This window comes from Gopherus evgoodei, chromosome 4 (genome assembly GCF_007399415.2).
Source record: "Gopherus evgoodei ecotype Sinaloan lineage chromosome 4, rGopEvg1_v1.p, whole genome shotgun sequence".
NCBI classification, from domain to species: domain Eukaryota; kingdom Metazoa; phylum Chordata; order Testudines; family Testudinidae; genus Gopherus; species Gopherus evgoodei.
The window spans coordinates 100,252,824-100,275,491 of record NC_044325.1 but is presented as its reverse complement, the minus strand read 5'-3'; the positions used below and the strand labels follow the sequence as shown (position 1 = coordinate 100,275,491).

Below are 22,668 nucleotides of genomic sequence, written 5' to 3'. Positions count from 1 at the left end.
TCCAATTGAGGCATGGAGTATTTGGGCAATGTGGAAATTTCATTAACATTAGCAGCATTGAATGCCCAGCACCAGACCGGGACAATGCCTGTTCCTTTTCCCATTAGTTAATGGGGGATTTAGACTCAGAACTTCCATTAACTTTAATAGGAATTTTCTAGTTAGCAACGTACTTGTTCTTAAACTGTACTAGAGAATGTTGTTTGGTCATGTCTTAGATTATTTTGCATACCTGTACAGGGAGTACAAGGACCCCGATTATCCCCTTGCATCACCATCCTACACAGGGTGGTGAACAACTGCCATCTTTTATGCAGCTACTCCCCTTAGGTGCAGATACTGAGCAAAGCCTGGGCTCTGTTCCTCCTCTTCCCTCATAATGCACCACTGCACCTCAGCTCTAGCACAGAGAGGGCCATAAATTGTGCCCGCAAAAAAGGTTTCTTTCTGCCCTGGAGCAAGGGTGAGGAGCCAGATTGCAACTGCATCACAGTCATGTTCCTCCTCAGTTCCTGGGGCAGTACAGCCATATACTGCCCCTTACTCAGGCTACATTTTAAGGTTTCAACCCAACCCTAAATAACTGGGACATTACACAGAAAAATGTGTTTTTTTTTTCAGTAATTTACACAGTGCGGCATGTCTCAGCAGCCATTATCTGAGCCATGTTTAATTAAGAGACATATACGAGCATCAGTACGGTTTGTTTCTTTGTTTGCAGTTTTTTAATGTGTAACATCTCTTCCCCCAATATGGAGTTTCTAGCTAAGTGCAGTTGGTACTTTCAACCAGAAATTAGAACTTTAGTACTTACTTAAATCTATAGTTACAAAACAAACAAACCTGGAACATAAAAACCTGGGGGAGAGATAGCTCAGTGGTTTGAGCACTGGCCTGCTAAACCCAGGGTTGTGAACTCAATCCTTAAGGGGGCCATTTAGGGATCTGTGGCAAAAATATGTCTGGGGATTGGCCCTGCTTTGAGCAGAGGGTTGGACTAGGTGATTTCTTGAGGTCCCTTCTAATCCTTATATTCTATAATATATGATTTTCTCCTCAAAACTAAATTTTATATATTTGTATAATGTCAGTTCATAGTAATATAATCAAACCAAGCCAAATCCTCATCCCACCATGCAGTCTGAGAAGCAGGACTCTGCACTGGGGTTGCCCATGCATCGCTTCCCTTCAAGGAAGGGAGTAGTAGCTTCAAAGATGCCACTGCCTCATTGCTAAGTAGCCACCATGACCACTGTGCCCCTCTTTTAGAGGGGGAACAATCAGTTTTCTTTGAAGTTGTTTTCCTCTAGACTCTTTTATGTAGTGGTTATGTGTGTGATCTTAGGACAAGTATAAAATTACTTTGACACTGCCTTGTGTGATGGTGAGTGGAGAATGGTGTAACACTTAGAGCTTGCCTGATTTTTCTTTTTGTACAACAAAATTTGACGACTACCATTGATTAAAGTTAACAAAGAGAACACCATGAGAGGCAATACATACATGAAATGTGTACTCCAAGGCCAAAATGGCAGTGATCAATGTAAGGGAAAGAACTGAGGAGACTGAGGCTGCTTTCTTTGCCAACTAACTCAGACTCTCTGACAGTCAGTCAACCCCTTAGCCAGTGTACAGCACAGACCACTAATTAGCACATGCAAGGGTCTTCCTGTATATGGGCCTGATCCTTAAAACATTGAAGTAAAACTAACACTGACCTGGAATCCGGATCAGGCCCTGTGTATATTGTCCTCCATTTTGGAGTTTCTTCCCAAACAAACACAGCCTCTAAGGCAGAGAGGAGCAAAAAATGGCAAGTTTGAAATAAAAATAATAATAATAAGGATGAAGAAAGGGAATACGAAAAGAAAGGACAGCTAGAACGGGAGTAAAGGATTACAAAAACTGGGACTGAGTGGGCACCCTTTGCCTGGACTGCTTTTTCAAGATAGGCTGCAATTCAGCACACTGTCTCTCTTCAGCAAACCTCCTATATGTGTGCTTAAGCTATTTCATATGCTTTGCTGAACTGGAGCCTTAGACAGAAAAGTGAGGGAAGAAAAATGGAGAAAGGGAAACAAACAGATCGTTTAGTCCTTAGGTTCTCTGTTACACAAAGTGACATTTCAAGTCTTTTAGTATTATACCATTGGTGGCCATTCTTAACTTTTTATTTTAACAAGTGAGTTATCTGGACTAAATTTTGTGGAATACATACAAATGGAAATAAAATAATACAGTCAATTTTGAAAAGAAATGTAGATTTTTATTTTTATGTTTATCTGATGACATTTGTAGATCATAGATAATTTATATAGTACCCTAAACATTAAACTGTACTAAACTAAACAAAAACCAATTATTTTTTTCCAGAAACGAGAAGGAATCCTCCAGTCCCGACAAATCCAAGAGGAAATAACTGGTAACACTGAGTATGTCAACACCACTGTTGCCAGCAGTTCAGTAATTGAACACAGATGTGTCTCAAAAATTCAACCATTTGGTGATATTTAGATTTCATTATTGGGGTTCCAGGAGGGATCATGCTTCAGCTAGTGATTATAGTTTAGTCTTTACAGGGCTTTCAAACATGCCTCTCAAAATGTAACATTACCGAGTTGGAATTACTAGAGACAAAATAGCGGCAAATCTCCAAAAGACTGAGACCAAAGGAAAGGTAGAGCAAATATGTATGAAATTTGTGCATTTGAAGAAATCTATATTGCATCCTGTTTCAAATACTATACATTCAAAATTATCTGAATATGTTTTTCAAACAGACAAGAAGAGGAGTATGTCTTATGCTTTTACCTTTTACAGTTTAGTTGATGAAGTGCTAAATTAGCACAGAAAAGAAAAAACTGTTCCCCAATATTTCATTCGCCATTAGGCTCTGAAGAAGCATACGTGACTGTGGTAAAACACTTACATGCGATCTCACAGTGCAATGTATAGTGGAAACATTATTCAAATCCAGCAAGAAGCAACAGCAGAAAATCCTACTTTCTAACAGAGTGAGGAGTGTTCAGGCTAATGACTCATTATTAATCCTCATTATTATGGGTTTATTACAAGTGTGATATTTATATGAAGGATCAAATTAAACAAAACTCTGCAGTCCTTAAGAACCTAGTCCAGGCATTGTTGTTTTGGCTAGCACTTTATTGTAGTGGCCGTGACTACTGGATATTTGGGGCAAAGGGAAAAGAGTTCATGAAGTAAACATAGCAAAAACCTTCTTCACAAGAGAAGGCATGTTGATTTGGCTCAGCAGTAGTAAGTGTGCTATTTGGTACAGTGGTGGTTCCAGGCACCAGTGCTCCGGCAAGCCACGGGGGGCGCCTTGCCAGTCCCTGCGAGGGCAGCAGTCAGGCTGCCTTCAGCGGCGCGCCTCCCGGAGGTCCGCCGGTCCCGCGGATTTGGCAGCAATTTGGCGGCAGGTATGCCGAATCCGCAGGACCAGCGGACCTCCCACAGATGCGCCGTCAAATCCGCGAGAACGGGGACCTCCCGCAGGCATGCCACCATAGGCAGCCTGCCTGCCATGCTTGGGGCGCCAAAAAAGCTAGAGCCATCCCTGATTTGGTATCGCCATGAACCTTTATTGAAGTCAACAAGACTATGTTACTTGATTCAAGATGCTATGAGCCAGAGTCTCAAGTGGTTGATGGCGCTTCATTGAACTCTATTAACCTAGTCCGGTTTCCACAGAGCTAAGGATCTGGCCATGTATGCAGTTTTCTTGTCCATCTTAAAGAAAAGCATGAAGTAATGTAAATAAGATACATAATTTTGTTTTGCTTTTTACTATAGGGCGTTATCAGGAAGATATGGTAAGTTTCATTTGATTATTATCATTTTCTTGAGGCTACCAAAGTGTACATTAATTAATTCTCCTGCAGCTGATCTGTTCATTCAAACCATAAGTCAGGCAAGGATTTGCTGCTGCCTTATAATAATAGGAGATATACCAATCTCCTAGAACTGGAAGGGACCTTGAAAGGTCATTGAGTCCAGTCCCCTGCCTTCACTAGCAGAACCAATTTTTGCCCCAGATCCCTAAGTAGCCTGCTCAAGGATTGAACTCACAACCCTGGGTTTAGCAGGCCAATGCTCAAACCACTGAGCTATCCCTCCTCCCTGGGTAAATACACCTCTACCTTGGTAAATACAGCTCTACCTTGATCTAACGCTGTCCTCAGGAGCCAAAAAATCTTACCGCATTATATCGAACTTGCTTTGATCCGCCGGAGTGTGCAGCCTCGCCTTCCCGGAGTGCTGCTTTACTACTTTACATCCGAATTCGTGTTATATCAGATCGCATTGTATTGGGTAGAGGTGTATATAAATAAATTTGTTGTAGACTGGGATGGCAGTTAACAAATAAGAGAAACTTTGATGTCAGAATAGCCATTTTTAAAACAAATTATTTCATATGCTATTCAGCAAATGCTATTTTACAGGTGATTGGTGATTTCACCGTAGAACTTCAATATAAAAACATTAATGATTAGAGGTACCCAACTTGAATGAAAGATGATGTTCCATAATACAACTGCCATTCCTTTTAGAGAATTTGATGCTATGCTCCTCTTAGCTTGAAATGAAGAAGCTTAGTCTCTTTTAATTGAAAAAGTTGTTATGATTTTATCCTGAGATTGCACCTTTAATGTCACTGAGACTAAAATCCTGAACAACGTTAATCTGGTTTACATAATTTATTCACAGCTGAGTTAAAAAATGCTGATCATGGAGATGCTTTTTGGGTCAGACTGTGATACTCTTACTCATGTTGAGTAGAACCTTACTCCATGTGAAATCACCATGGAATTCAATGGGACTGAGTAAAGTTATCATTCTAGCTCTTTCTGTTTAGGAAGGGCAAAAGCAGCTCTCTGTGGAGTCATTTTGTGCCACTCCAATTACTAGCCAAAATGGAGTAACTTGGGGATGATTCAAGGTCTCTTTCTTTTCAGAAGGTGAGTGCACTGTTGCCTTAGTCCTCCCACCTCTGGTAGGTTGGAAATCTGTCCTGGTCTTTAAGAGATTGCTCTAATTTCAGTGGGGTTGTCCTGCAACCTAGGACATTAAAATGTCACAGGACACATTTCACTGTGGCACAAAATCATCTGTACCAAGCATCATATTACAACTGGGACATGAGGACTTGTTGTAATGTGGTAACGAACCAAGATTACGATGAAATGCAGGCATCCCAGGCACTGTGTTACAAATGTTACTCTCTCAGTGACTGAAGGGGCAAGTTCACATTGTTCATGAATTCATTTGGTTCACTATCTACCTGTGCCTAGTTATCTAGCTTTTTATACAGGTAGATATTGATCGTTGTTCATTCTCAGGGAGAAAGTTACAGTTCATTGTTCAGATCACTTCATTAAGCAGCCCAAATCCCAGCAAAAATCTGTGTTATTGGCAAAAGACAGTAAAAGTTTCTAGCAGATTATAGAAAGAGACGAACAATCCAAATATACAGTAACTGCACTAAAAAGAAACTACATTAAAAGATTCTGCTGCTGCTGCTGTTCTCATCATTCATGCTCTTTAAATAGTGTTTATTATGCACTTGGATAGCTGTTGCTTGCTATGTTAACAGATTTGACTATTTTTTCAGAACGGGATGCATTTGACACTTTATTTGACCATGCTCCAGACAAGCTCAATGTTGTAAAAAAGGTTGGAAAGTGTTTTATTTCTGAAATACAATTAAGTAGCACATTAACATATTTAATGTAATAAAACTTAAACTTTACACTGAAAATGAAAGTCATAATCCTGTGATTACAAATTTTGAGTGTTACATTTATTGCTTTCATCAACATTAATTTTGCTTCAGAAGACAGAACAGGAGAGATATATAGAAGTCTCCATTGTAAAGAACTTTGTCATGTAACTGTGGATATGTCTACACTGCAGTAAGACACCCACAACCAGCCAGTGCCAGCTGACTTGAGCTCATGGCTAAGGGACTGTTTAATTGTTGTTTGGCCTTTTGGTTTTGGGCTGCAGCCCGAGCCCTGGGACCCTCCTACCTTGCAGAGTCCTACATCCTGGGCTCCGGGCCGCCCCTGAATGTCTTCACTGCAATTAAACAGCCCCTTGCCCTGAGCCCTGCAAGCCCAAGTTAGCTGGCATGATTCAGACAGGAGTTTTTAACTGCAGCATAAATGTACCCTGTATGTAATGTAAAAGACAACTCAACAGATCGATCCTTAGCTCCGCTGAAGCCAATTGAGAAATGCCAGTTTACATCAGCGGATTATCTGCCCTCATGTATTTCAGCTGCTATCAAATTGAAGCCTAGTCTAATAACACAACTCTCTAGACTCCTACAAATCTTTTTTTTTAAGCTTTCTGAGAAAGAATCACATTATAACAATGTGTTTTAATTGTCTGATTAGTGTTCATGTCAGTTCTATTCCTCTCTCAGAAAACCAAACAATCTAGGAGTAAAATACTTGAAAAATTGCAGGTTTCTGTTTGTAACTTTAAAGCATTTAGAAATCAACTCTAAACACTGTGCATGTGCAAGTCTAACTTATGGGAAAAGTTGAAACTGTTGCTCTAAAAAGTGCGCCTTGATCAACATGTTCTTATTTTTCAGACCCTCATCACTTTTGTGAATAAGCATCTGAATAAATTGAATTTGGAGGTTACAGAACTGGAAACCCAGGTAAGAATTCATAGCCATGGTTGGTGGGGGAGGACAATTGCACCATATTATACACATATCATAACTTGTTCAAAAGTTTCACCAGATTCTTATTAAGCCATCTTCAAATAAATTATTTCACCCAGGAACCCCTCTGGATTGCTTAATTTTATATAGGTCTTTCATGTGAAGATAAAAACTATACTGCAAAGACAATGAGCTATTCTAGTAGTAACTGAATTTCTGGAGCACATTCCCTCAAAAGATTTGTGCTTCCTTTACTATTAATATTAATTAATATTAGCTGTACACTATATAAGGAGGGTCATTAGAGATGCCATAGCAGTTTTTGCAGTTAAGAATCTTGGCCCTGGTATTCTGATCAAATTCCAACTTGGGCAATTGCATTCCAGCTACCTTTACTTTACTCAAATGAACAACCTCATGGGACTGCTGTGACACTTCTCACAGAGACTGCTTACACACGTAAAGTTACTGAGTGTACAAGCAGTTACATCACTGGGTTCTAAGCCTGAGAGCTCCACAGTGTGACATGGTGCTGGTCCTCCTCCTTGTTTCCAGTCACTAGAATGCATGGAAAGAGGCTAAAAATACATTAAATACTTCCCTAGTATTCTTTTTCTATATAAACAATTGCTGCAGGTGCCAATGGAAGTTGCATGATGAGATAGGAAAGAAGGTGATCTGCATGATCACCAGGGAGAGGGGAGATGTCCATAGGGCATTTTTTCCTTTAAGACATGATTCTTTTTACGAAAAAGTTTCAGAATCCCTCGTATAACTGACTACAAGTCTCTAATAGGTATGGATTTTGCACAGGTGACATTAAGAACTAGATGGGAGGAGACATATAAGGGCTTTCAGAAATATGGCTTTGTTTCTAAGTGTATTTGTTTATTCCATTGTTTTCTTAATGAAGAACCCTCATTAATCAAATGTCCCTAGAGACCCCTAAAAAAGTTCATTGAAACTGGATTTCACTAAGCTGAAGGGTTGATTTTATTTCCGACAGCAGAGATTTGATGAGCAGCTTCAGGGAGACACTGAGCTGCTTCAGATAACCTGGGGAATTGGATAAACAGAATTTGATTAAGTGAGGCTATGTTCTAGCATTGATAGTCGTGATGTATAGATAAGATTGAGATGGCCATTCAATTCTAAACCTGTCTTCACAGTCAGTCATGACTTTCTCTGAAATGTTGCCTTTGGGCAAAAATTTGCTCATGCCTGGTCTCAGCCCAGGTTCAGAAAAAATCCATTAATCTGCTTTTGTGTTACACAAGTGTGAAAAGAATACATTTCTTTTTTTAAAAATACAGAATTTGTGTCATCTCAAGGAACTCAAAACCATGTTTTTAAAAAGCTTGACATGCTTATTGTTCTTTATGAGGAAAGTGATCTTGTTCTGAAATTTTTGAGAAACGTGTTTTAACATTTAAAAGTAACATGTACAAAAACCATGTGCATAATGTGTGAAGTTATAGTTCATAATGAAATAAGGATGCACCATAGCAGTTAGATGGATGCCATCTACCTATAACTGTGTACACTGAAAAATAGGTTAATATGGACTTTGCTGAACTTTGGACAACCCTTTTGTTTCTTTATTCCCCTCCTCTTTTTCCAATATATTGAGATTTCTTGTGCAATCATTAGATGACATATTCATGTCTACTTTCTTCTGCTCTGAGGCTATGTGCCATGTCACAAACAGTTCGGAAGAGATGGCTGTGCCTCTGCCACAGGGCCAGCAGAATCTGAATTGAAAGTGTGTTCCATAGACCAGCCATCCCAAGGCTCCCATACTACAGAAGGGGGCTCACAACCCCCTGTTTCTCCAGTGATGAATCCACTTCCCAGTTACCAAATCTACTCAGTCTTCAATGACAAGACACCCATAACTGTAGGTCTCTGCTGGCCACAACCTCTTTCAAGGGTTTTTATATGCCCACTTGTTTATGTTAGTCTCAGATCAATTTAGCCATGAAGGCATAATACCTGATATAAGCATTAAAAGTCACATAGATTAAATCTTTTGATGCAGTTAAAAATGTTTAGGTTAGTAGTGTCACCAGCATGCTGTATTAGGCAAAGGGTATCTTGCTTATCAGGCAAAATAATTATACAGTTTTAGAATATATACTCAGACATATCATGGTCTCTTACAGTTTGCAGATGGTGTGTACCTAGTGCTGCTAATGGGTCTCCTGGAGGGCTATTTTGTGCCTCTGCACAGCTTTTTCTTGACTCCTGATAGTTTTGAACAAAAGGTAATTCTGTTGTTGGATTTTATATTTTTATATAAAGAAAAACACTTTCTGTAATATACCATACAAACCTTTTTACGTAAGACTGATGTACTCTACCGAGGTTAAAAAAAAAGGAACTACACTGGTCACCATTACAAATTCAGCATTTGCCAGCATTTACTACACAGTAGTCTTTGAGATACTATGGTTATTGCCTCATCTGAGTAGAGGAGGAAATTGTGTTGACTGTCTGGTTTCTAGGAAATATTAACTGTTTGTTGGCAGCCACTGCAATGCTGCCATTGAGCAATACTCAGTATTGCCATTGACTTAAATAGGATGTCAGTGCCTGAGTGCTGGCGGAATCGAATTATGAACAACAAAAACTGGACATTTGCAAGATTTCACATAGTTTAAAAATATGAAGGCAGAGTCCCTTATGTGAACAATATACAATTTTAAGACCAAACACTGCCCTTAGTCTTCATACACAATCTCTATTGTCATCCAAGGCAATTCAGCTGTATATTTGAATCAAGGACAGTACCTGGACTATATAGTGTTCAATGTTTACTATTTTATTTTTGTTAGCTTGGTAAATTACTTAAAAATTATCTTGTCTCTCAGTGGACAGTTGAGCCCAAATCCTATTCAGATCAGGACAATCCCATTTGCAAATATTTTGATTTCTGACCAGAAAATACTTGGAATAATGATTAGTTCCCTGGTTTCTATGGGCTAGATCCTCTGATGTATGGAGCCATGACAACTTACACCAGCTGAGGATTTGGCTCTGTAGCCTTAAATGCAGCCTATGCTGACCACGTACATTGGGCAGGAAATAATGTACAATAATGAATATGTTCATTATATTACCAGGTCATTAATGTGTCCTTTTCATTTGAGCTAATGCAAGATGGAGGGTTGGAAAAACCAAAACCGAGGCCAGAAGGTATCCTACTTTATTTATTATTAATCTTTTTATCAGTTTCAGAATGAAATTCTATCCTATGCTGTGGTGTTGCGGGTGGGATGAGGGTACAAGGAACCTCTTAATCCACAAAAGTAGAGAGGCAAGTCTGTCTGTAGTTCTCAGGCAATCTGAGGTTAGGGTATGTGTCTAGCTCTCTTTCAATCAGCATCAAGTGCTACATAGGAGTGCATGCTGATCCTCAGAGAAGCAGCATAGTTCTTTCAGCATGTGTTCCTCAGCCCCTCCTTGACAATTCCTGCCTTTGCCAGTAAAAGCGCTTCTGCAAAGGACACAGTGGGTGATAATTCTGCTCTGGCCAAGGCAGGACTTATCCATCACGAACACTGTACTGAAGAGATGATGATATTAGTAATATGAAAAATTATTTGTGAATTGTATTGCCCACACATCTGGATCATTCTGCTCCCGCCCATTTCACCTTCTCCTGACAAACCTTCTCCCAGTTTGAGTAGTGGTGGTAGGGACTTCCTCTCCCTTCCTCTTATCCTCTCAGGAATGGCAGCTCCCTTCTCCCCCTTCCCACCCCTCATTCCTTATATACACACATGCTTCCCTTGGAAGAGCAAGGGACCCTCAAAAAGGCAGGAATGGCAGCAGGGCCCTGCCCCAGTACTTATACCCAGGCTGTTGGGGTATCTGTTTGCTGGCTTACTGCACTCTGCTGACACCAGGCAATCCTTTTCTGGGTGGTGTTGGCTGGGCATTTCCAGCACAGTATGGTGTGGAAGTAACACCCCATAGAGATTAATGGGACAGTTCGGACTTTTCACACCTATCATTGCAGGTTGTCTGCAGATTAAGGCTAACATCACTGGACCAGCTATGCTATAGTCACCTTTTCAACTATTTCTTTGCAATGATAACAGCTGGAGACTTAGTCTTAGTCTACACTAAAAAGTTAGATTGACCCAGCTACATTGCTCAGGGGTGTGAGAAATCCACAACTCTGACTATCAAAGTTAAGCCAGTCTAACTCCCACTGTAGATAGTGTTAGATTGATAGAAGAAATCTTCCATTGACCTAGCTACCATCTCTCAGGGAGGTGGATTACCTATGCTGATGGGAGAAACTCTCATGTCGGCATAGGTACTGTTTCTACTGAAGCACTACATTGGAACAGCTGCAGCTGTGCTGCAGTAGCATTTCCAGTATAGACAAGCCCTTACTTTACAAAACAAACAAACAAACAAGCTGAAATTCCAACATAATCATAGGCCTCAGGAGCTGGGGTTGCGGGCACAGACCTTTAGGCCTACGCCTTAACCTGGCAATATTGATCCTAGTTTTTCACTTCTTGTGATGGCTGGAACTATTGTGTGTAGGCCTACGTTAGCTAAATTGATGGTGGCCTCATATCACAAGGCCTTATGTTTGGCCAATCAAAGTAAGATGGTGGAAATAGTGAAATCTAGGGTTTCAAGTAAAACAGAGAGTAGCTGTGATCTCCCACTCCTGGTGGAGGTTTAAAATTCTTATGGCATTTTAATTTTTCAGGTATTTACTGCTCTAGGGTACAGCTAATTTTTCCAGTAATAAATCAAGCTATAGGGACATTTCAGTATATGTGTGTGTGTGTGTGTGTGTGTGTGTGTGTGTGTGTGTGTGTGTGTGTGTGTGTGTGTGTGTGTGTGTGTGTGTATATATATAAAATATGCCATTTCTTGTGCAATTATTGAAATGCTTAATATGAAACTTCCTGCCCAATGTGAATGGAAAAATGCATCTGTTTTATGTGTTGTTACATTGGGCACAATGCCCGTGCCTAAAATTTCCAGAGAGCAAAAGAGCATTGGAAAGTATCTTACTATAAATGTGTATATTAAATAGTCTTAAAATTCCTACACAGCTTCTATGAAATATCTGATGAATAAATGCTGCAGAATATGAAAAACATATGTAGAAAAAAATAGTGAATATGGTAAATAAATTAGCATATCTGCATGATGTTAACTTTTTCAGGGCCAACCATTTATTTTTGTTATTTGCAATATATTATTTGCAATTATATACCATGAAAGAGCTTAAAAGGGCCTCCTTAATTTTATCTTTTACTGCTACTTTGTATTCAAGAGACATCTACAGATATGATGCTAAATGTCATCAGCCAACATTTTCAGAAAGAAAAGCCTAAAGTTAGACTCTGAAGTCCATATTTAGGTACCTAAGGATGGAATTTTCAAAAGCACCTAAATATTTTAGGAGCACAGGTTGCATTGAAGTGAATATGGACTGAAGAGCCTAATTTTAGGTTCCCAATTTTGGCCATCATTGTTTTCTTTACTAGTCATTATGATTTTCTTTCCAAAATGTCCCCAACTGCATACAGCAGAAGTGATTTCATAAATTCTGTTCATCAGTCTTTAATGAAAGCCTTGATTTTGCAAGTTCCTGCATGGTGGTGTTGGTGTCCAGTTAAAGCACAAATGCAGGCAGAGACTTGCTGCGGGTGTAATTTAAAATGTGAACACAAACACAATTAAATTGTGATCTCCAGAATGCTGCCGCTTTTCAGGCCATCAACTTTCATATTTAAGGGGCACACTCCGGCAGAAGATAGACTCCATGGCTCATAGTCCAGATCCTGGTTGGACTTCCATCAGTTCTGCTAGGACTCATGGGAATCTTTGCTCTCAGCCTGTGTCTCCTCATCCATGACTGAGTGAAGAATTTTAAAGCATTGTCGAATGCAAGCTCCTTCTGGATGACACTCCATTTTAGAGGCCAGCCATGGAAATGAGCTATTATGGGAAGAATCTGATAAAATTATGTTTCTATAGAAATGTAATAGAGTTCTATAAAAAATTAATAGAATTCAGTGTTACGAAAGTGAATAGAAATGATTAACTTATCTAGAGGGTTTTTGTTTTAACCATCCTGTACTCCTGGGGGAATTCTGCACCACTGTGCATGTGCACAATCATGTCTCCCACAGATTTCTTTGCTTCCTCGCAGAAAAATGACTTTCTGAAAGGGGAGCAAAGAGAAGCTGCAAGAGCATTCACGCACCACTATCTAGCAGAGCAGGTACATCTTTTCATGCACCCGAAGCAGCTGGTGGAGAAGCAAATCACCACGGGGCTAGGGACACCCCAGCCAGTGGCTCCTAACCTGAGCCGGGGTCAGCTGCTAGACCCGGCTGGGTTGGAGGCAGGAGAGGACAGGACTTCCTCTTCCCCTGCAAGGAGTGTCTTGGGCTGCATCAGACCCACCTCCAGAAACCTCCCCCAGTTGCAGGAAACTCAGCATCCTCCCCTGCTTCCTGCCCACATCACTCCTTAACTGTGGCGGGAGGGGTCACTGTACCAGGAGCTGCTCCCCAATCCACCCTACACCCGTGCATCTGGACCTCCTATACTCAGACATTCCTGCCAAGCCTCACTGTGTACATCCAGAATTCCCCTAGCCCTCCATACCCAAACTCCACCCCACTGAACCTCAATCCCTGCATCTGGAGCCCCCATGCCTCAGGACCCCCTGTCTCCAGACCCCAACCCCTGTACCCAGACCATCATCCACTGAGCGTCCTTCACTCAAACCCTCACCCTGATGCCCTACCCCATGCTTCCCCCTGAACCCCCACATCCAGACACCCAACTAGATGCAACCAGACCCACACCCCAAGAAGCTCCACTTCCCCAGCATCCAGACTCCTCCGCTGAGCCCCAAACACCTTCACTCGGAAGCCGCTGCAGAGCCCCATTGCCCCTGTACCTGGAACCCCCCCAATGAGCCTGTGTGCATCCAGATCCCCCCACACATAGACCCCCCACTGCGCTGCCTGCACCCAGATTGTCCCACACAGAATCCTCTCACCCCACACCTGGATCCCCCCACATTGAGCCCCTCCACACTTGGATCCTGCCTGGTTGAGCCTGCTTACTCCACACCTGGTGTGCCTGGCGCAGAGAGGCAGGGCCCCAGAGTGTTTCTGGGGCAGATCCAGACCTTGTGCTGTGTCAGGGTAGAGTGTAGCCTCACACCTGAGTCAGTGTCCCGGGGGTGGAAGGTCTGCAGGGTGATCTCCCACCTTTGTGCAGCTAGTGTCCTGTGCTCCCCACTGCTATGCTGGAGCCTCTGCATTTATTCATTGACAAACAAAGCTTGCAGAGTTTTGCAGAATTTTTAAATTTTTGGTGCAGAGTGCCCTCAGGAGTAATCCTGTAGAATTCCATAGAGATTATGAAATTTTCAGAGACATTTTATGGGGTGGTTTGAAAATATTTGTGCAAAGTTTTCCATTAAGTTCTGTAGGACTCCTCTACAAGGGAATAACGGGGGTCATGTGACTCCAAGATTCCCAGATCCAGGCTTGATAGGGGAACCTCCCCTTTTTAGAGGTAGAAAGGCAGACCATAACTGTAGCAATCTGGGCTGTGTAGAAATGCCCTTCCCTTGATTCCCAGCAGCTTTGGGGTTTTTTTACATTTTATAGCCTTGCCTATTAGCTCCTGGAACCTATCTGTGTCTTCCAAGGGGCCACAAAGTGAAGGGGCCTAGGGATTCATCATTTCCATTAGGTGGAATAGTCCCTTCATGAAACGCAGGAGGCTCCATAATTACTGAACTCGAAATGAAGCTTTTTTTTGTATGGCTTCTGCAGCTGCCTTGCCATGTAGCCAATGTCCACGGCCCTCTACAGTTCGCAAAGCTCAGAAAACCCTGCCTGGGTTTGGCTGGATTGGACCATTAGAGCGTCAACATTTGTTGTGGAATATTCAGAATCACATAAAAGACTGCAGTATAACTACTAGAATGGCAATATTATTTTGATAATCACATACTTTGCTAGGACTGCCTGCTTGCTTTGAAGATGACTTGTTTACACGGACCAGAGCAGTGATTCCGGTCATTTAATTTGATATATATTCTGTTGCAATAACATTGACTTTCTTAACAATCTCTCTTGGAAACAGAGTGGACATTCATTAACTCTCTTGTTTCGCAAAGGTGAGGTTTTTTAAAGCTTAGATGTATATCGTTTGAGGCCATCTACTTGATCATGTTCCTAACTTTTTAAGGATTGGGGATGTGGGATCTTCCGCGACAACTTTCAGAGGCATTTGTACACCGAACTCCCAAGGTGCTTTAGAAAAATCTCACCTTAAGAATGTCAAAGTGCTTTAATTTCCTTGCAAAATAGAAATCTAACAGAATACATTTTATTCAGTATGGACCCAATCCTACAGCTCCTCCATATCTGAACAGTCCCATTGGAGGATCAAGCCCTGCGTGTCAATTTAGAAAAAAAAATGCTTCCAGATTTGTACCTGCAATTTTTCACCCATAATCAAATGTGGGTGCAATTTTGTAGGTACAAATAATCACGGGTGCTATTTGTCCAGTTTCCGTACCCGTGCTTCCTATGTTTGTGGTTGTGTATTTGGGGAAGAGCCTGAGGAAAGAAGAATGTGTTTGCATGCAAGAAGGATGGGCATTTTTTCTGGGGCTTCCTGGATATCATGAAAAGAGCTGATTTTACCTTTTTCCCTCCTTTTTCTAGATATTGTAAATTGTGACTTGAAGTCCACACTGAGAGTGCTGTACAATTTGTTTACCAAATACCGGAATGTGGAGTGAGGAATTTATTTGGGACAGATGAACGTCTGTTAACAAAGCAACCCATCACAACAAACAATCATATGCTTCACGGTCATTCCTTTGCATTTGTATTTTTTAAAGGAGCTGAATCATTTCTCAGAAGTGTTTTGAACTGATTATTCTTGCTACGCTTATTATACCATATGCTTAAAAAATTAGGGCTACATTAAACCAAATGAAATGATGAAGTAAAAAGTCTGAAGGAAGATAAGTAGATACCTTCTGGGGAATTCCATCTCTGATTAATATATCTCTAGTCTGTTTTAAAATACTCAGAGCAACAAGCAATAGACTTGATAGCTTTAATTAAACTGGACTTTGGAACCAATTGTAGGAGGTTATCTTCAGCTGTATATTAAATATTAATTTGAAAAAATCAGTTATTTTTCTAATCTGAGAGAAGACAATATCTTCTATCCATAATAAGATGGATGCATCAGGGGATCCTGCTAACTTACTGAATGTGTATGGAAGGATAACTAGGATGTGATGGTTCACACTGGAGCTAAGAAAAAGAGATCTGTAAAAAGCACTAAACCTGGTTAACTATTTTATGCTGTTGTATAAATCAAGGCGTAAATTTTCTGAGTACTAACTGATATGACTACTTATTCCTTCAGACTCGTAATGATGTGATGTTCTGATTTAAATGTGCATTGTCGATCAATCGGAACAGCACTCTTTACACCTTGTATGCTTGATTTTGTGCAATGAGAAGACCTTCACTGCAAAGTACAAAATTCAGTACAGTGTCAAAACCTTATAGTACAGACTCTTCATAAGTATAGGATCTATCCTGCAAGAACACCAGGGATAGTAGAAACTGAAGTAAAGGAATTATTTTTACTTAAAATGAACGGTTTAGAAAAATATAGTTGGTATAAAATATGCAGTATGTTAGAAGGGCACAAGGAATTAATAATTAAAACCTACATTTAAAAAAAAAGTGGGTTCCCAACTAAAGACCTTAAAGAAGCCTGATTTTCAGAAAGTGAGTGCTCAGTACTTACTGGAAATCAGACCTCTTTGGGGTGCTTCAAGTTAGGCACCCAAAAATGGAAGCACGCAAGATTACTGTTCACTTTTGAAAAATTAGGCCAAAAGCGTAATATAGTGTAAAAGTAGTGAAGCACGTTTGAGCATACATATTTTAATAAAAGTGGTAAAGAATGATCAAGAAAAGTAAAGTTTGTAGTGTGTCATATTGTAATATTTGTAAAGCTATTAGATGGGATAGCACTTAAATACTGTAGCCTAAAAAATACGGGATAAACAACTTTTATTTTTACACTGATATTTTGCCTTTACTTTAGAAAGAAATTATATAAATTTAATAGAAAATAAAATAGTGCCTGTTTTTCTCTATAGTCTATTTTATACATTCAGCTGCAGGCCTACTATTTGCTAGTTTAGATTTATTTACATAAAAGGAGGCAGTGTCTATCTCCTTGGTTAGTTCATGATTGAATTGTTTTGTTGTGCAATGTACATCACGCAAAAGTATGATTGTTATTTTCTGGAAACAGTCCTCCACCCTTCACATTCTAATGCATTGTTTGGCATTAACTCAGACTTGCTGTGATTGTTACAATACAAGAGTCTGTGGAAGTTTTAGATGAATAAGAATTATTTTTCCGCTCTAATCATGACATATATGAGCTGTGATGATTTTACATTTGCAATTGTAAGACACACAGGAGACATAGGGCCTGCTTCTCCTCTCGCACCTCTATCAGGCCTCAATTGGATAGGCATACATGTCCATGCTAGTAGATCACATTGCATGAGTCTAAATCAGGGACAGTGCCATTGAAACCAGCAGTTACCTAGGAGAGTAGTAAATTAATCATTGCTTAGAGTTTTAAAATCAAGATTTAGATGTCTTTCTAAGAGGGATGCTCCGACTCAGCCACACGTTATTGGGCTCAATAGTGTTCACTTAAATAGTTGATAAGAAAAAAAAATCTTTTAGGGCTGGAATTACTGGGTAAAATTTTTGGCCCGTGTTAAGCTGCAGGTCAGACTAGATAGCCATAGTGGTCCCTTCTGGCCTCAAACTCTATGAATTACACCAGTGTAAAATTAGTATAGGTGAAAGGAGAACCATGCCTATGGTCTCTTGAATCAGTTTATCTGAAGAAATGCAATGCTGGTAAGAATTATTCATAACAGATTTATGTTACTCATTATCTGAAGCGCTAAATATTTTATTTTGCAGTTTTTGCTTATTTCTTTTTCAGTGCAGTCATTAGTGTTAAATCAAGCAATGATGTTCTTCCATGGATACTAAGTGATGTTAAATAATAAGCTGATATTAACTTCGGTTGAGGTGCTTATTAAGATTCATTACTCTGAGAGGTAATATTGACTGAGGCAAAGATAACGTCAATATTTAATTCAAGGAACAATAAACCAGGATGTTCACTGAACCAGGTATTCAATATTTGTATTGTTACTTACTTTCTGAATGACCAAAGACTATCTGGATATCCCTACATTTTAGTAATGGTTTTCAAATGCATGGCAGCTTTTCCTTTTAAACGGAGTTTCTAAAGGGCTTATGAAGTTAGAGGTTTAGAAAAGAAAACATATTTTCTTTTTTTAAAGAGATAAATAACTGGACTTTTTGCTCCCAGTCCGAATGCTCTAATTTGTATATGTCATCTGATTAGTTAATGTCCTTCTTGTTCTCAGTATTATTGACCTTTTGAGGAGATAAACAATAGGAACTCATCCTGCGGTGGGTTTTTTTGAAAGCCAGTCATGAGCCAGAAGTGTTCTCCTGTACATACCCATAGTTACAGTATGTTTTAATACTTTGCCAGGAAGTTTCAGATTTCCCTCCTTTGGTTATTTGGCATTTATTTTGTCCATCTACAAGTCTATATGCTAGTAACTGCTAGAATGCCACAGCTCAGTTCTATATTTTTTTTACAGATTTTATTCAGCTGGAAAGACATGGCACTCTCACACGCACTGAACATATTATATGAGCAAAGCATATATTTTTAACTGCCTTTGTTTTCAGGAGAGTGTTTTTTTAGGGAAGACAGGTAGCTCTCTGTGCATAGAAGAAAGATTACGGACAGCAAATCTAATTGTCTCCTGCATCTGTGCATTCGTCCTAATTCTTATTATAGGTTGCTCTGCAATGAAGTAGGGTTGTGAGTTCAATTCTTGAGGGGGTCATTTAGAGATTTGGGACAAAAATCTGTCTGGGGATTGGTCCTGCTTTCAGCAGGGGGTTGGACTAGATGACCTCCTGAGGTCCCTTCCAACCCTGATATTCTATGATTCTGTGATTCTATGAATTGGCAAATTTTTTGTGTCAGTAAATTTCATCTAAAACAAATCAATGGTCAGAATTGTGAAATATTTACAGTACAGTAATTGTTGGACACTTAAGACTATAAAATCTCATTGTTTTTCAAAACAAAATTTAAACTTTTATATGAACATCCATTTTACAGCAAGAATTTTTGTAAACTAAAATCTTATATAACTATATGAAAACACAAGTATTATAAATCTAGAACAGTATAATAGTTTACACACACACACATATATACACACACATATTACAGGCCAGTGGATTACTGCTTATATTTCAGATTATATAGATTTAAATAGCCTATAAAATGAATATGAAATCTAATCTATAGATATCTAATATTTATTGCTTTTAATATAGAAAATAGAATATTACTGTAGTCAGTTTTCTCTTTATCAAATAATATTTGGCCTGCACCTTCCTTATGTGAAGCTAATTGGGTCAAATTTTGCTCTGAATTACAGGGCAGTTACTCCTGATTTACAGCAGTGTAACTGAACTTGAATTTGTCCCATTGGCTTAGAGGTGATTTAAATTTTAGGTCAATTATGGCTTTATTTATAATTCTTGTAAATGATTAAATATTTCCACATCAATCTTAGCAATTTTAAAGGACAGTGTTTTAAGATTGCATTGAAATTCAGTGGGCCCAATCCAGCAAAATAATCTCTGGCATTCTGTGCCATGAAGATCCACAGGTTTCTAGGACATCAGAAGGTTGAGAGAATATTGATGTGCCTTGAGGGATCAAAAAAAAGAAAAGAAAGAAAGAGAAAGACAAAGAAAAATCTTTACCATGGGTGTTAACAAATGCCAGGAGAGCAAGAAGTGCTCTGCTTACCAATTCTTAATTCATCACAGCCATGCAGCAGTGCTTTGTGGGTCTTCCCCATCCCCATAATGACCATCGGGTTGTTTGTAGGAGGGAGACCTCTGCAATAAGCAGAGTACTGGTGGATCCTCCCCTCCCCAGTTACTGTTTGTCTGACAATGAGGAAGGGCAAGTGTCTAGGCTAAGTAGTCTCTACTTCTCAGAAGAGACCTCCAAAATGGAGTTGTCACCCACTGAGGTTCTAAGATCTTAAGGCTATGGCTCCTCCAAATTTTTTTTCCATCTGACTGACATTCAGTCAGCCAGGGAAGAATGAGCCTGTGAAAAGATGTCAGGGCTGAGTGAGTTCGCCTGTTTCTCCAATATCATGTCCATAGAGCTGGGTTGCTATATAGTGCAAATGGACTGTCCATGAAAAGGGGTGCTCACAGAATGCCTAATCCTCAGCATTGCTTAGTTGCTAGGTACTTCTCTCTCAAAAGAGGGAGCAGCAGCCTGTATATCTTCAGAGCTCAGGAAAGCTCATGGAACTTCTGTGGACCAGCAACTAACATTCTAAGTAAAATCTTATGTTTACTCTTTGGAACAAATTCTCTGTTGGTGTATCTCCACTGAAGTCATTGGAGTTGTACCAGCAGAGCATTGGTCCCTTCTGTTTTACAGCAGGGTCTCAAGATAGGGTTTGGGTATTTTTTATGTTCAGACAAGCTGTATTAGTTAAGACAAATGATGCTTGATCAGTGTGACTGACCTTTGCATTGTCCATTGATTTTGCAGGGACATGTTTTTAAATTCATATTTCAGATTCACTTAGCAGATACTACTCCAAGCCACAAATGTTGTTAAACTGAATGGCGTTAAAATGTGATGGGTTTTATTTCATTATGCAGAAATATGTATGAATATTAGATATAGTACATATTAGCTTTAGACCTTTTTATTTGTTTATTTTTGTTATTCCCTTGATCTCCCCTAATAATCACTCAAAGCCTCTGAATGTGCTGAACATCCCAGAGTAGAATAGTCCCTTGAATAATACTTGTAGCCTTCTCTACAGCATTACCTAGTGGTCTTTTATCATTTTATCATGAGAACTATTGTTGCATTTTTCTAAAGTTAATGCAATCACAGATTAAATGTTTCAAGTAAAGTGAAAATTAGGTTAGAATACGATTTTTAAAAAATGTGTTTATATACAAAATAGTCTATTGTAAGTAGATATTGGAGCCAAGATAATAAATAAATCAGAATCACAAATGTTCTACTTTCTAAAGTCCTCTGATCATTTAACATTTGTGAGGGCTAAATTCTTTGTATCTGAGTCTAAATCTGTGCTTTTTTGCCCTGAATCTATTAGCTAAAAACAACTTAGTCATATTCTACTTGTCTGCAGTCTAATAGTTTTAATAATTCTATGCTTTCCGATATTATTAGTCCCATTTCATTGTTTGGTTATAAAATTCAAGATCACAATAATTAAATGTGCAACACACAAAAAAAGAGTTGCAATTCTTGCTTCATAAAACATATATCTAATTGTGTTGGTTTATATAAATTAACCCACATTCCTTCAACCGCAGATTTAATGGCTTTTATACACATGTATTTTTTGTACTCTGTAAATAAGAGAGACACTACATTACCAATATTTCTTGTGCTTTTTCTGAAAGATCTGTTAAGATACACAATAAAAATCACACCTGAAAATCAGAATTGCATGTTACTGTCTGTGCTAAAGATGATTTATGTAACAAAAAGTAGCAAGGTTACGTGGTTGTATATTCCTAGAACTCCAAGCCCTCTGTGTGCATTTTCCCCACTCCGAATTATCTCCTTGTGGGTGTGCTTGGCCTTTATTATTATTATCTGTGAAGGTTGGTGACAGCTGAAAGTGGGTTGATAAAACAAACATGTAAACATATGCTTGAGCCTATTCGCAGCAGCGGGTACAGAAAAGGCTGTACCTGACTCAGAATAGTGTAGGCAAAGCACACCCTGCCTCTCCTGATTATTGTTGGCATATTAGACACTTTCACAGTAAAGTACTATATCATAGTCTGTGAAATATTTCAGTTGTGTTATTCAATAGTGTGTCAGCAATGTATGTAAACTATTGGAATTAAACCTTTCAAGTACATAAAGTAACTGTAGTTGGTGAATGCATTGTTGTTATAGCTGGATTGGTCCCAGGATATTAGTGAGACAAGGTGAGTGAGGTAATATCTTTTATTGGAACAACTTCTGGTGGTGAGACAAGCTTTTGAGATTACACAGAGCTCTTCTTCAGCATTGTTAAGAAAGCTTTGGGGACCTAATTTTTGTAATGAAACTTTGTTGTGATACTTGTATATACACAGTAGTTTTAATGCAGCATTGTTTATCGTTTGCATGCTGTTACGTTAAATTGCTTTCTCAATAAAGTAGGTCATTTTAATGCTAACACATCTATACCACAGTCAAGCAATTAAACTGTATCTGAATTGCATGACTTAGAAGTGTTTGCGAAAGGACTGCACGATTGTGGCTTTAGCCACAAGGGTGAAAATCTGTATGGCCTTTTCCTAAAGTCTTTGCAAAGATACTGGTGGTGGGAAATTCTTATAAAGTCACTTATTCCGTCCACCAGTCAGTGCAGGATTTGTCCCTCCAAACCAAATTTAAAGGAATCCAACAATGGGCTTGTGCTACCTCCCTTATGAGACTATGCCACATTCTAACAGACCTCAGGTTAGAAATGTTGTCCTGATATTCAGTCTATTTTTTACCTGATTCAACTGATTTCACACTGAATACCTGATGTTTTCTTTCTTTGATACTTGCACCATTCAAATTTGGTGAAAATTAATACTATGCTATTGTGTGCTACCGTAATTATTTTTTTTAAATATACAATTTTATTATATTTTGAGACTCAGAAGTTTTCAGCTGTCACTAATAAACACAATTCACTGCTCAGAACTTCTGATGCTTAG

At 39.2% G+C, this 22,668-nt stretch overlaps 1 protein-coding gene across 2 annotated transcripts in view; it reads left to right on the top strand.

The window, feature by feature from the left end:
* PARVA (parvin alpha) overlaps positions 1 to 18,767 on the top strand; it is a 101,452-nt gene extending 82,685 nt beyond the window's left edge. For both annotated transcript variants that reach the window (XM_030560344.1, XM_030560345.1), the window contains exons 7-13: positions 2,374 to 2,432; positions 3,814 to 3,833; positions 5,633 to 5,694; positions 6,623 to 6,691; positions 8,860 to 8,961; positions 9,820 to 9,892; positions 15,436 to 18,767. In XM_030560344.1, coding sequence (XP_030416204.1) covers positions 2,374 to 2,432; positions 3,814 to 3,833; positions 5,633 to 5,694; positions 6,623 to 6,691; positions 8,860 to 8,961; positions 9,820 to 9,892; positions 15,436 to 15,512 — 462 coding nt within the window. In that variant the 3' untranslated portion in view covers positions 15,513 to 18,767. The remainder of the gene's footprint in view (positions 1 to 2,373; positions 2,433 to 3,813; positions 3,834 to 5,632; positions 5,695 to 6,622; positions 6,692 to 8,859; positions 8,962 to 9,819; positions 9,893 to 15,435) is intronic.
* The last annotated feature ends 3,901 nt before the right edge of the window (positions 18,768 to 22,668 follow it).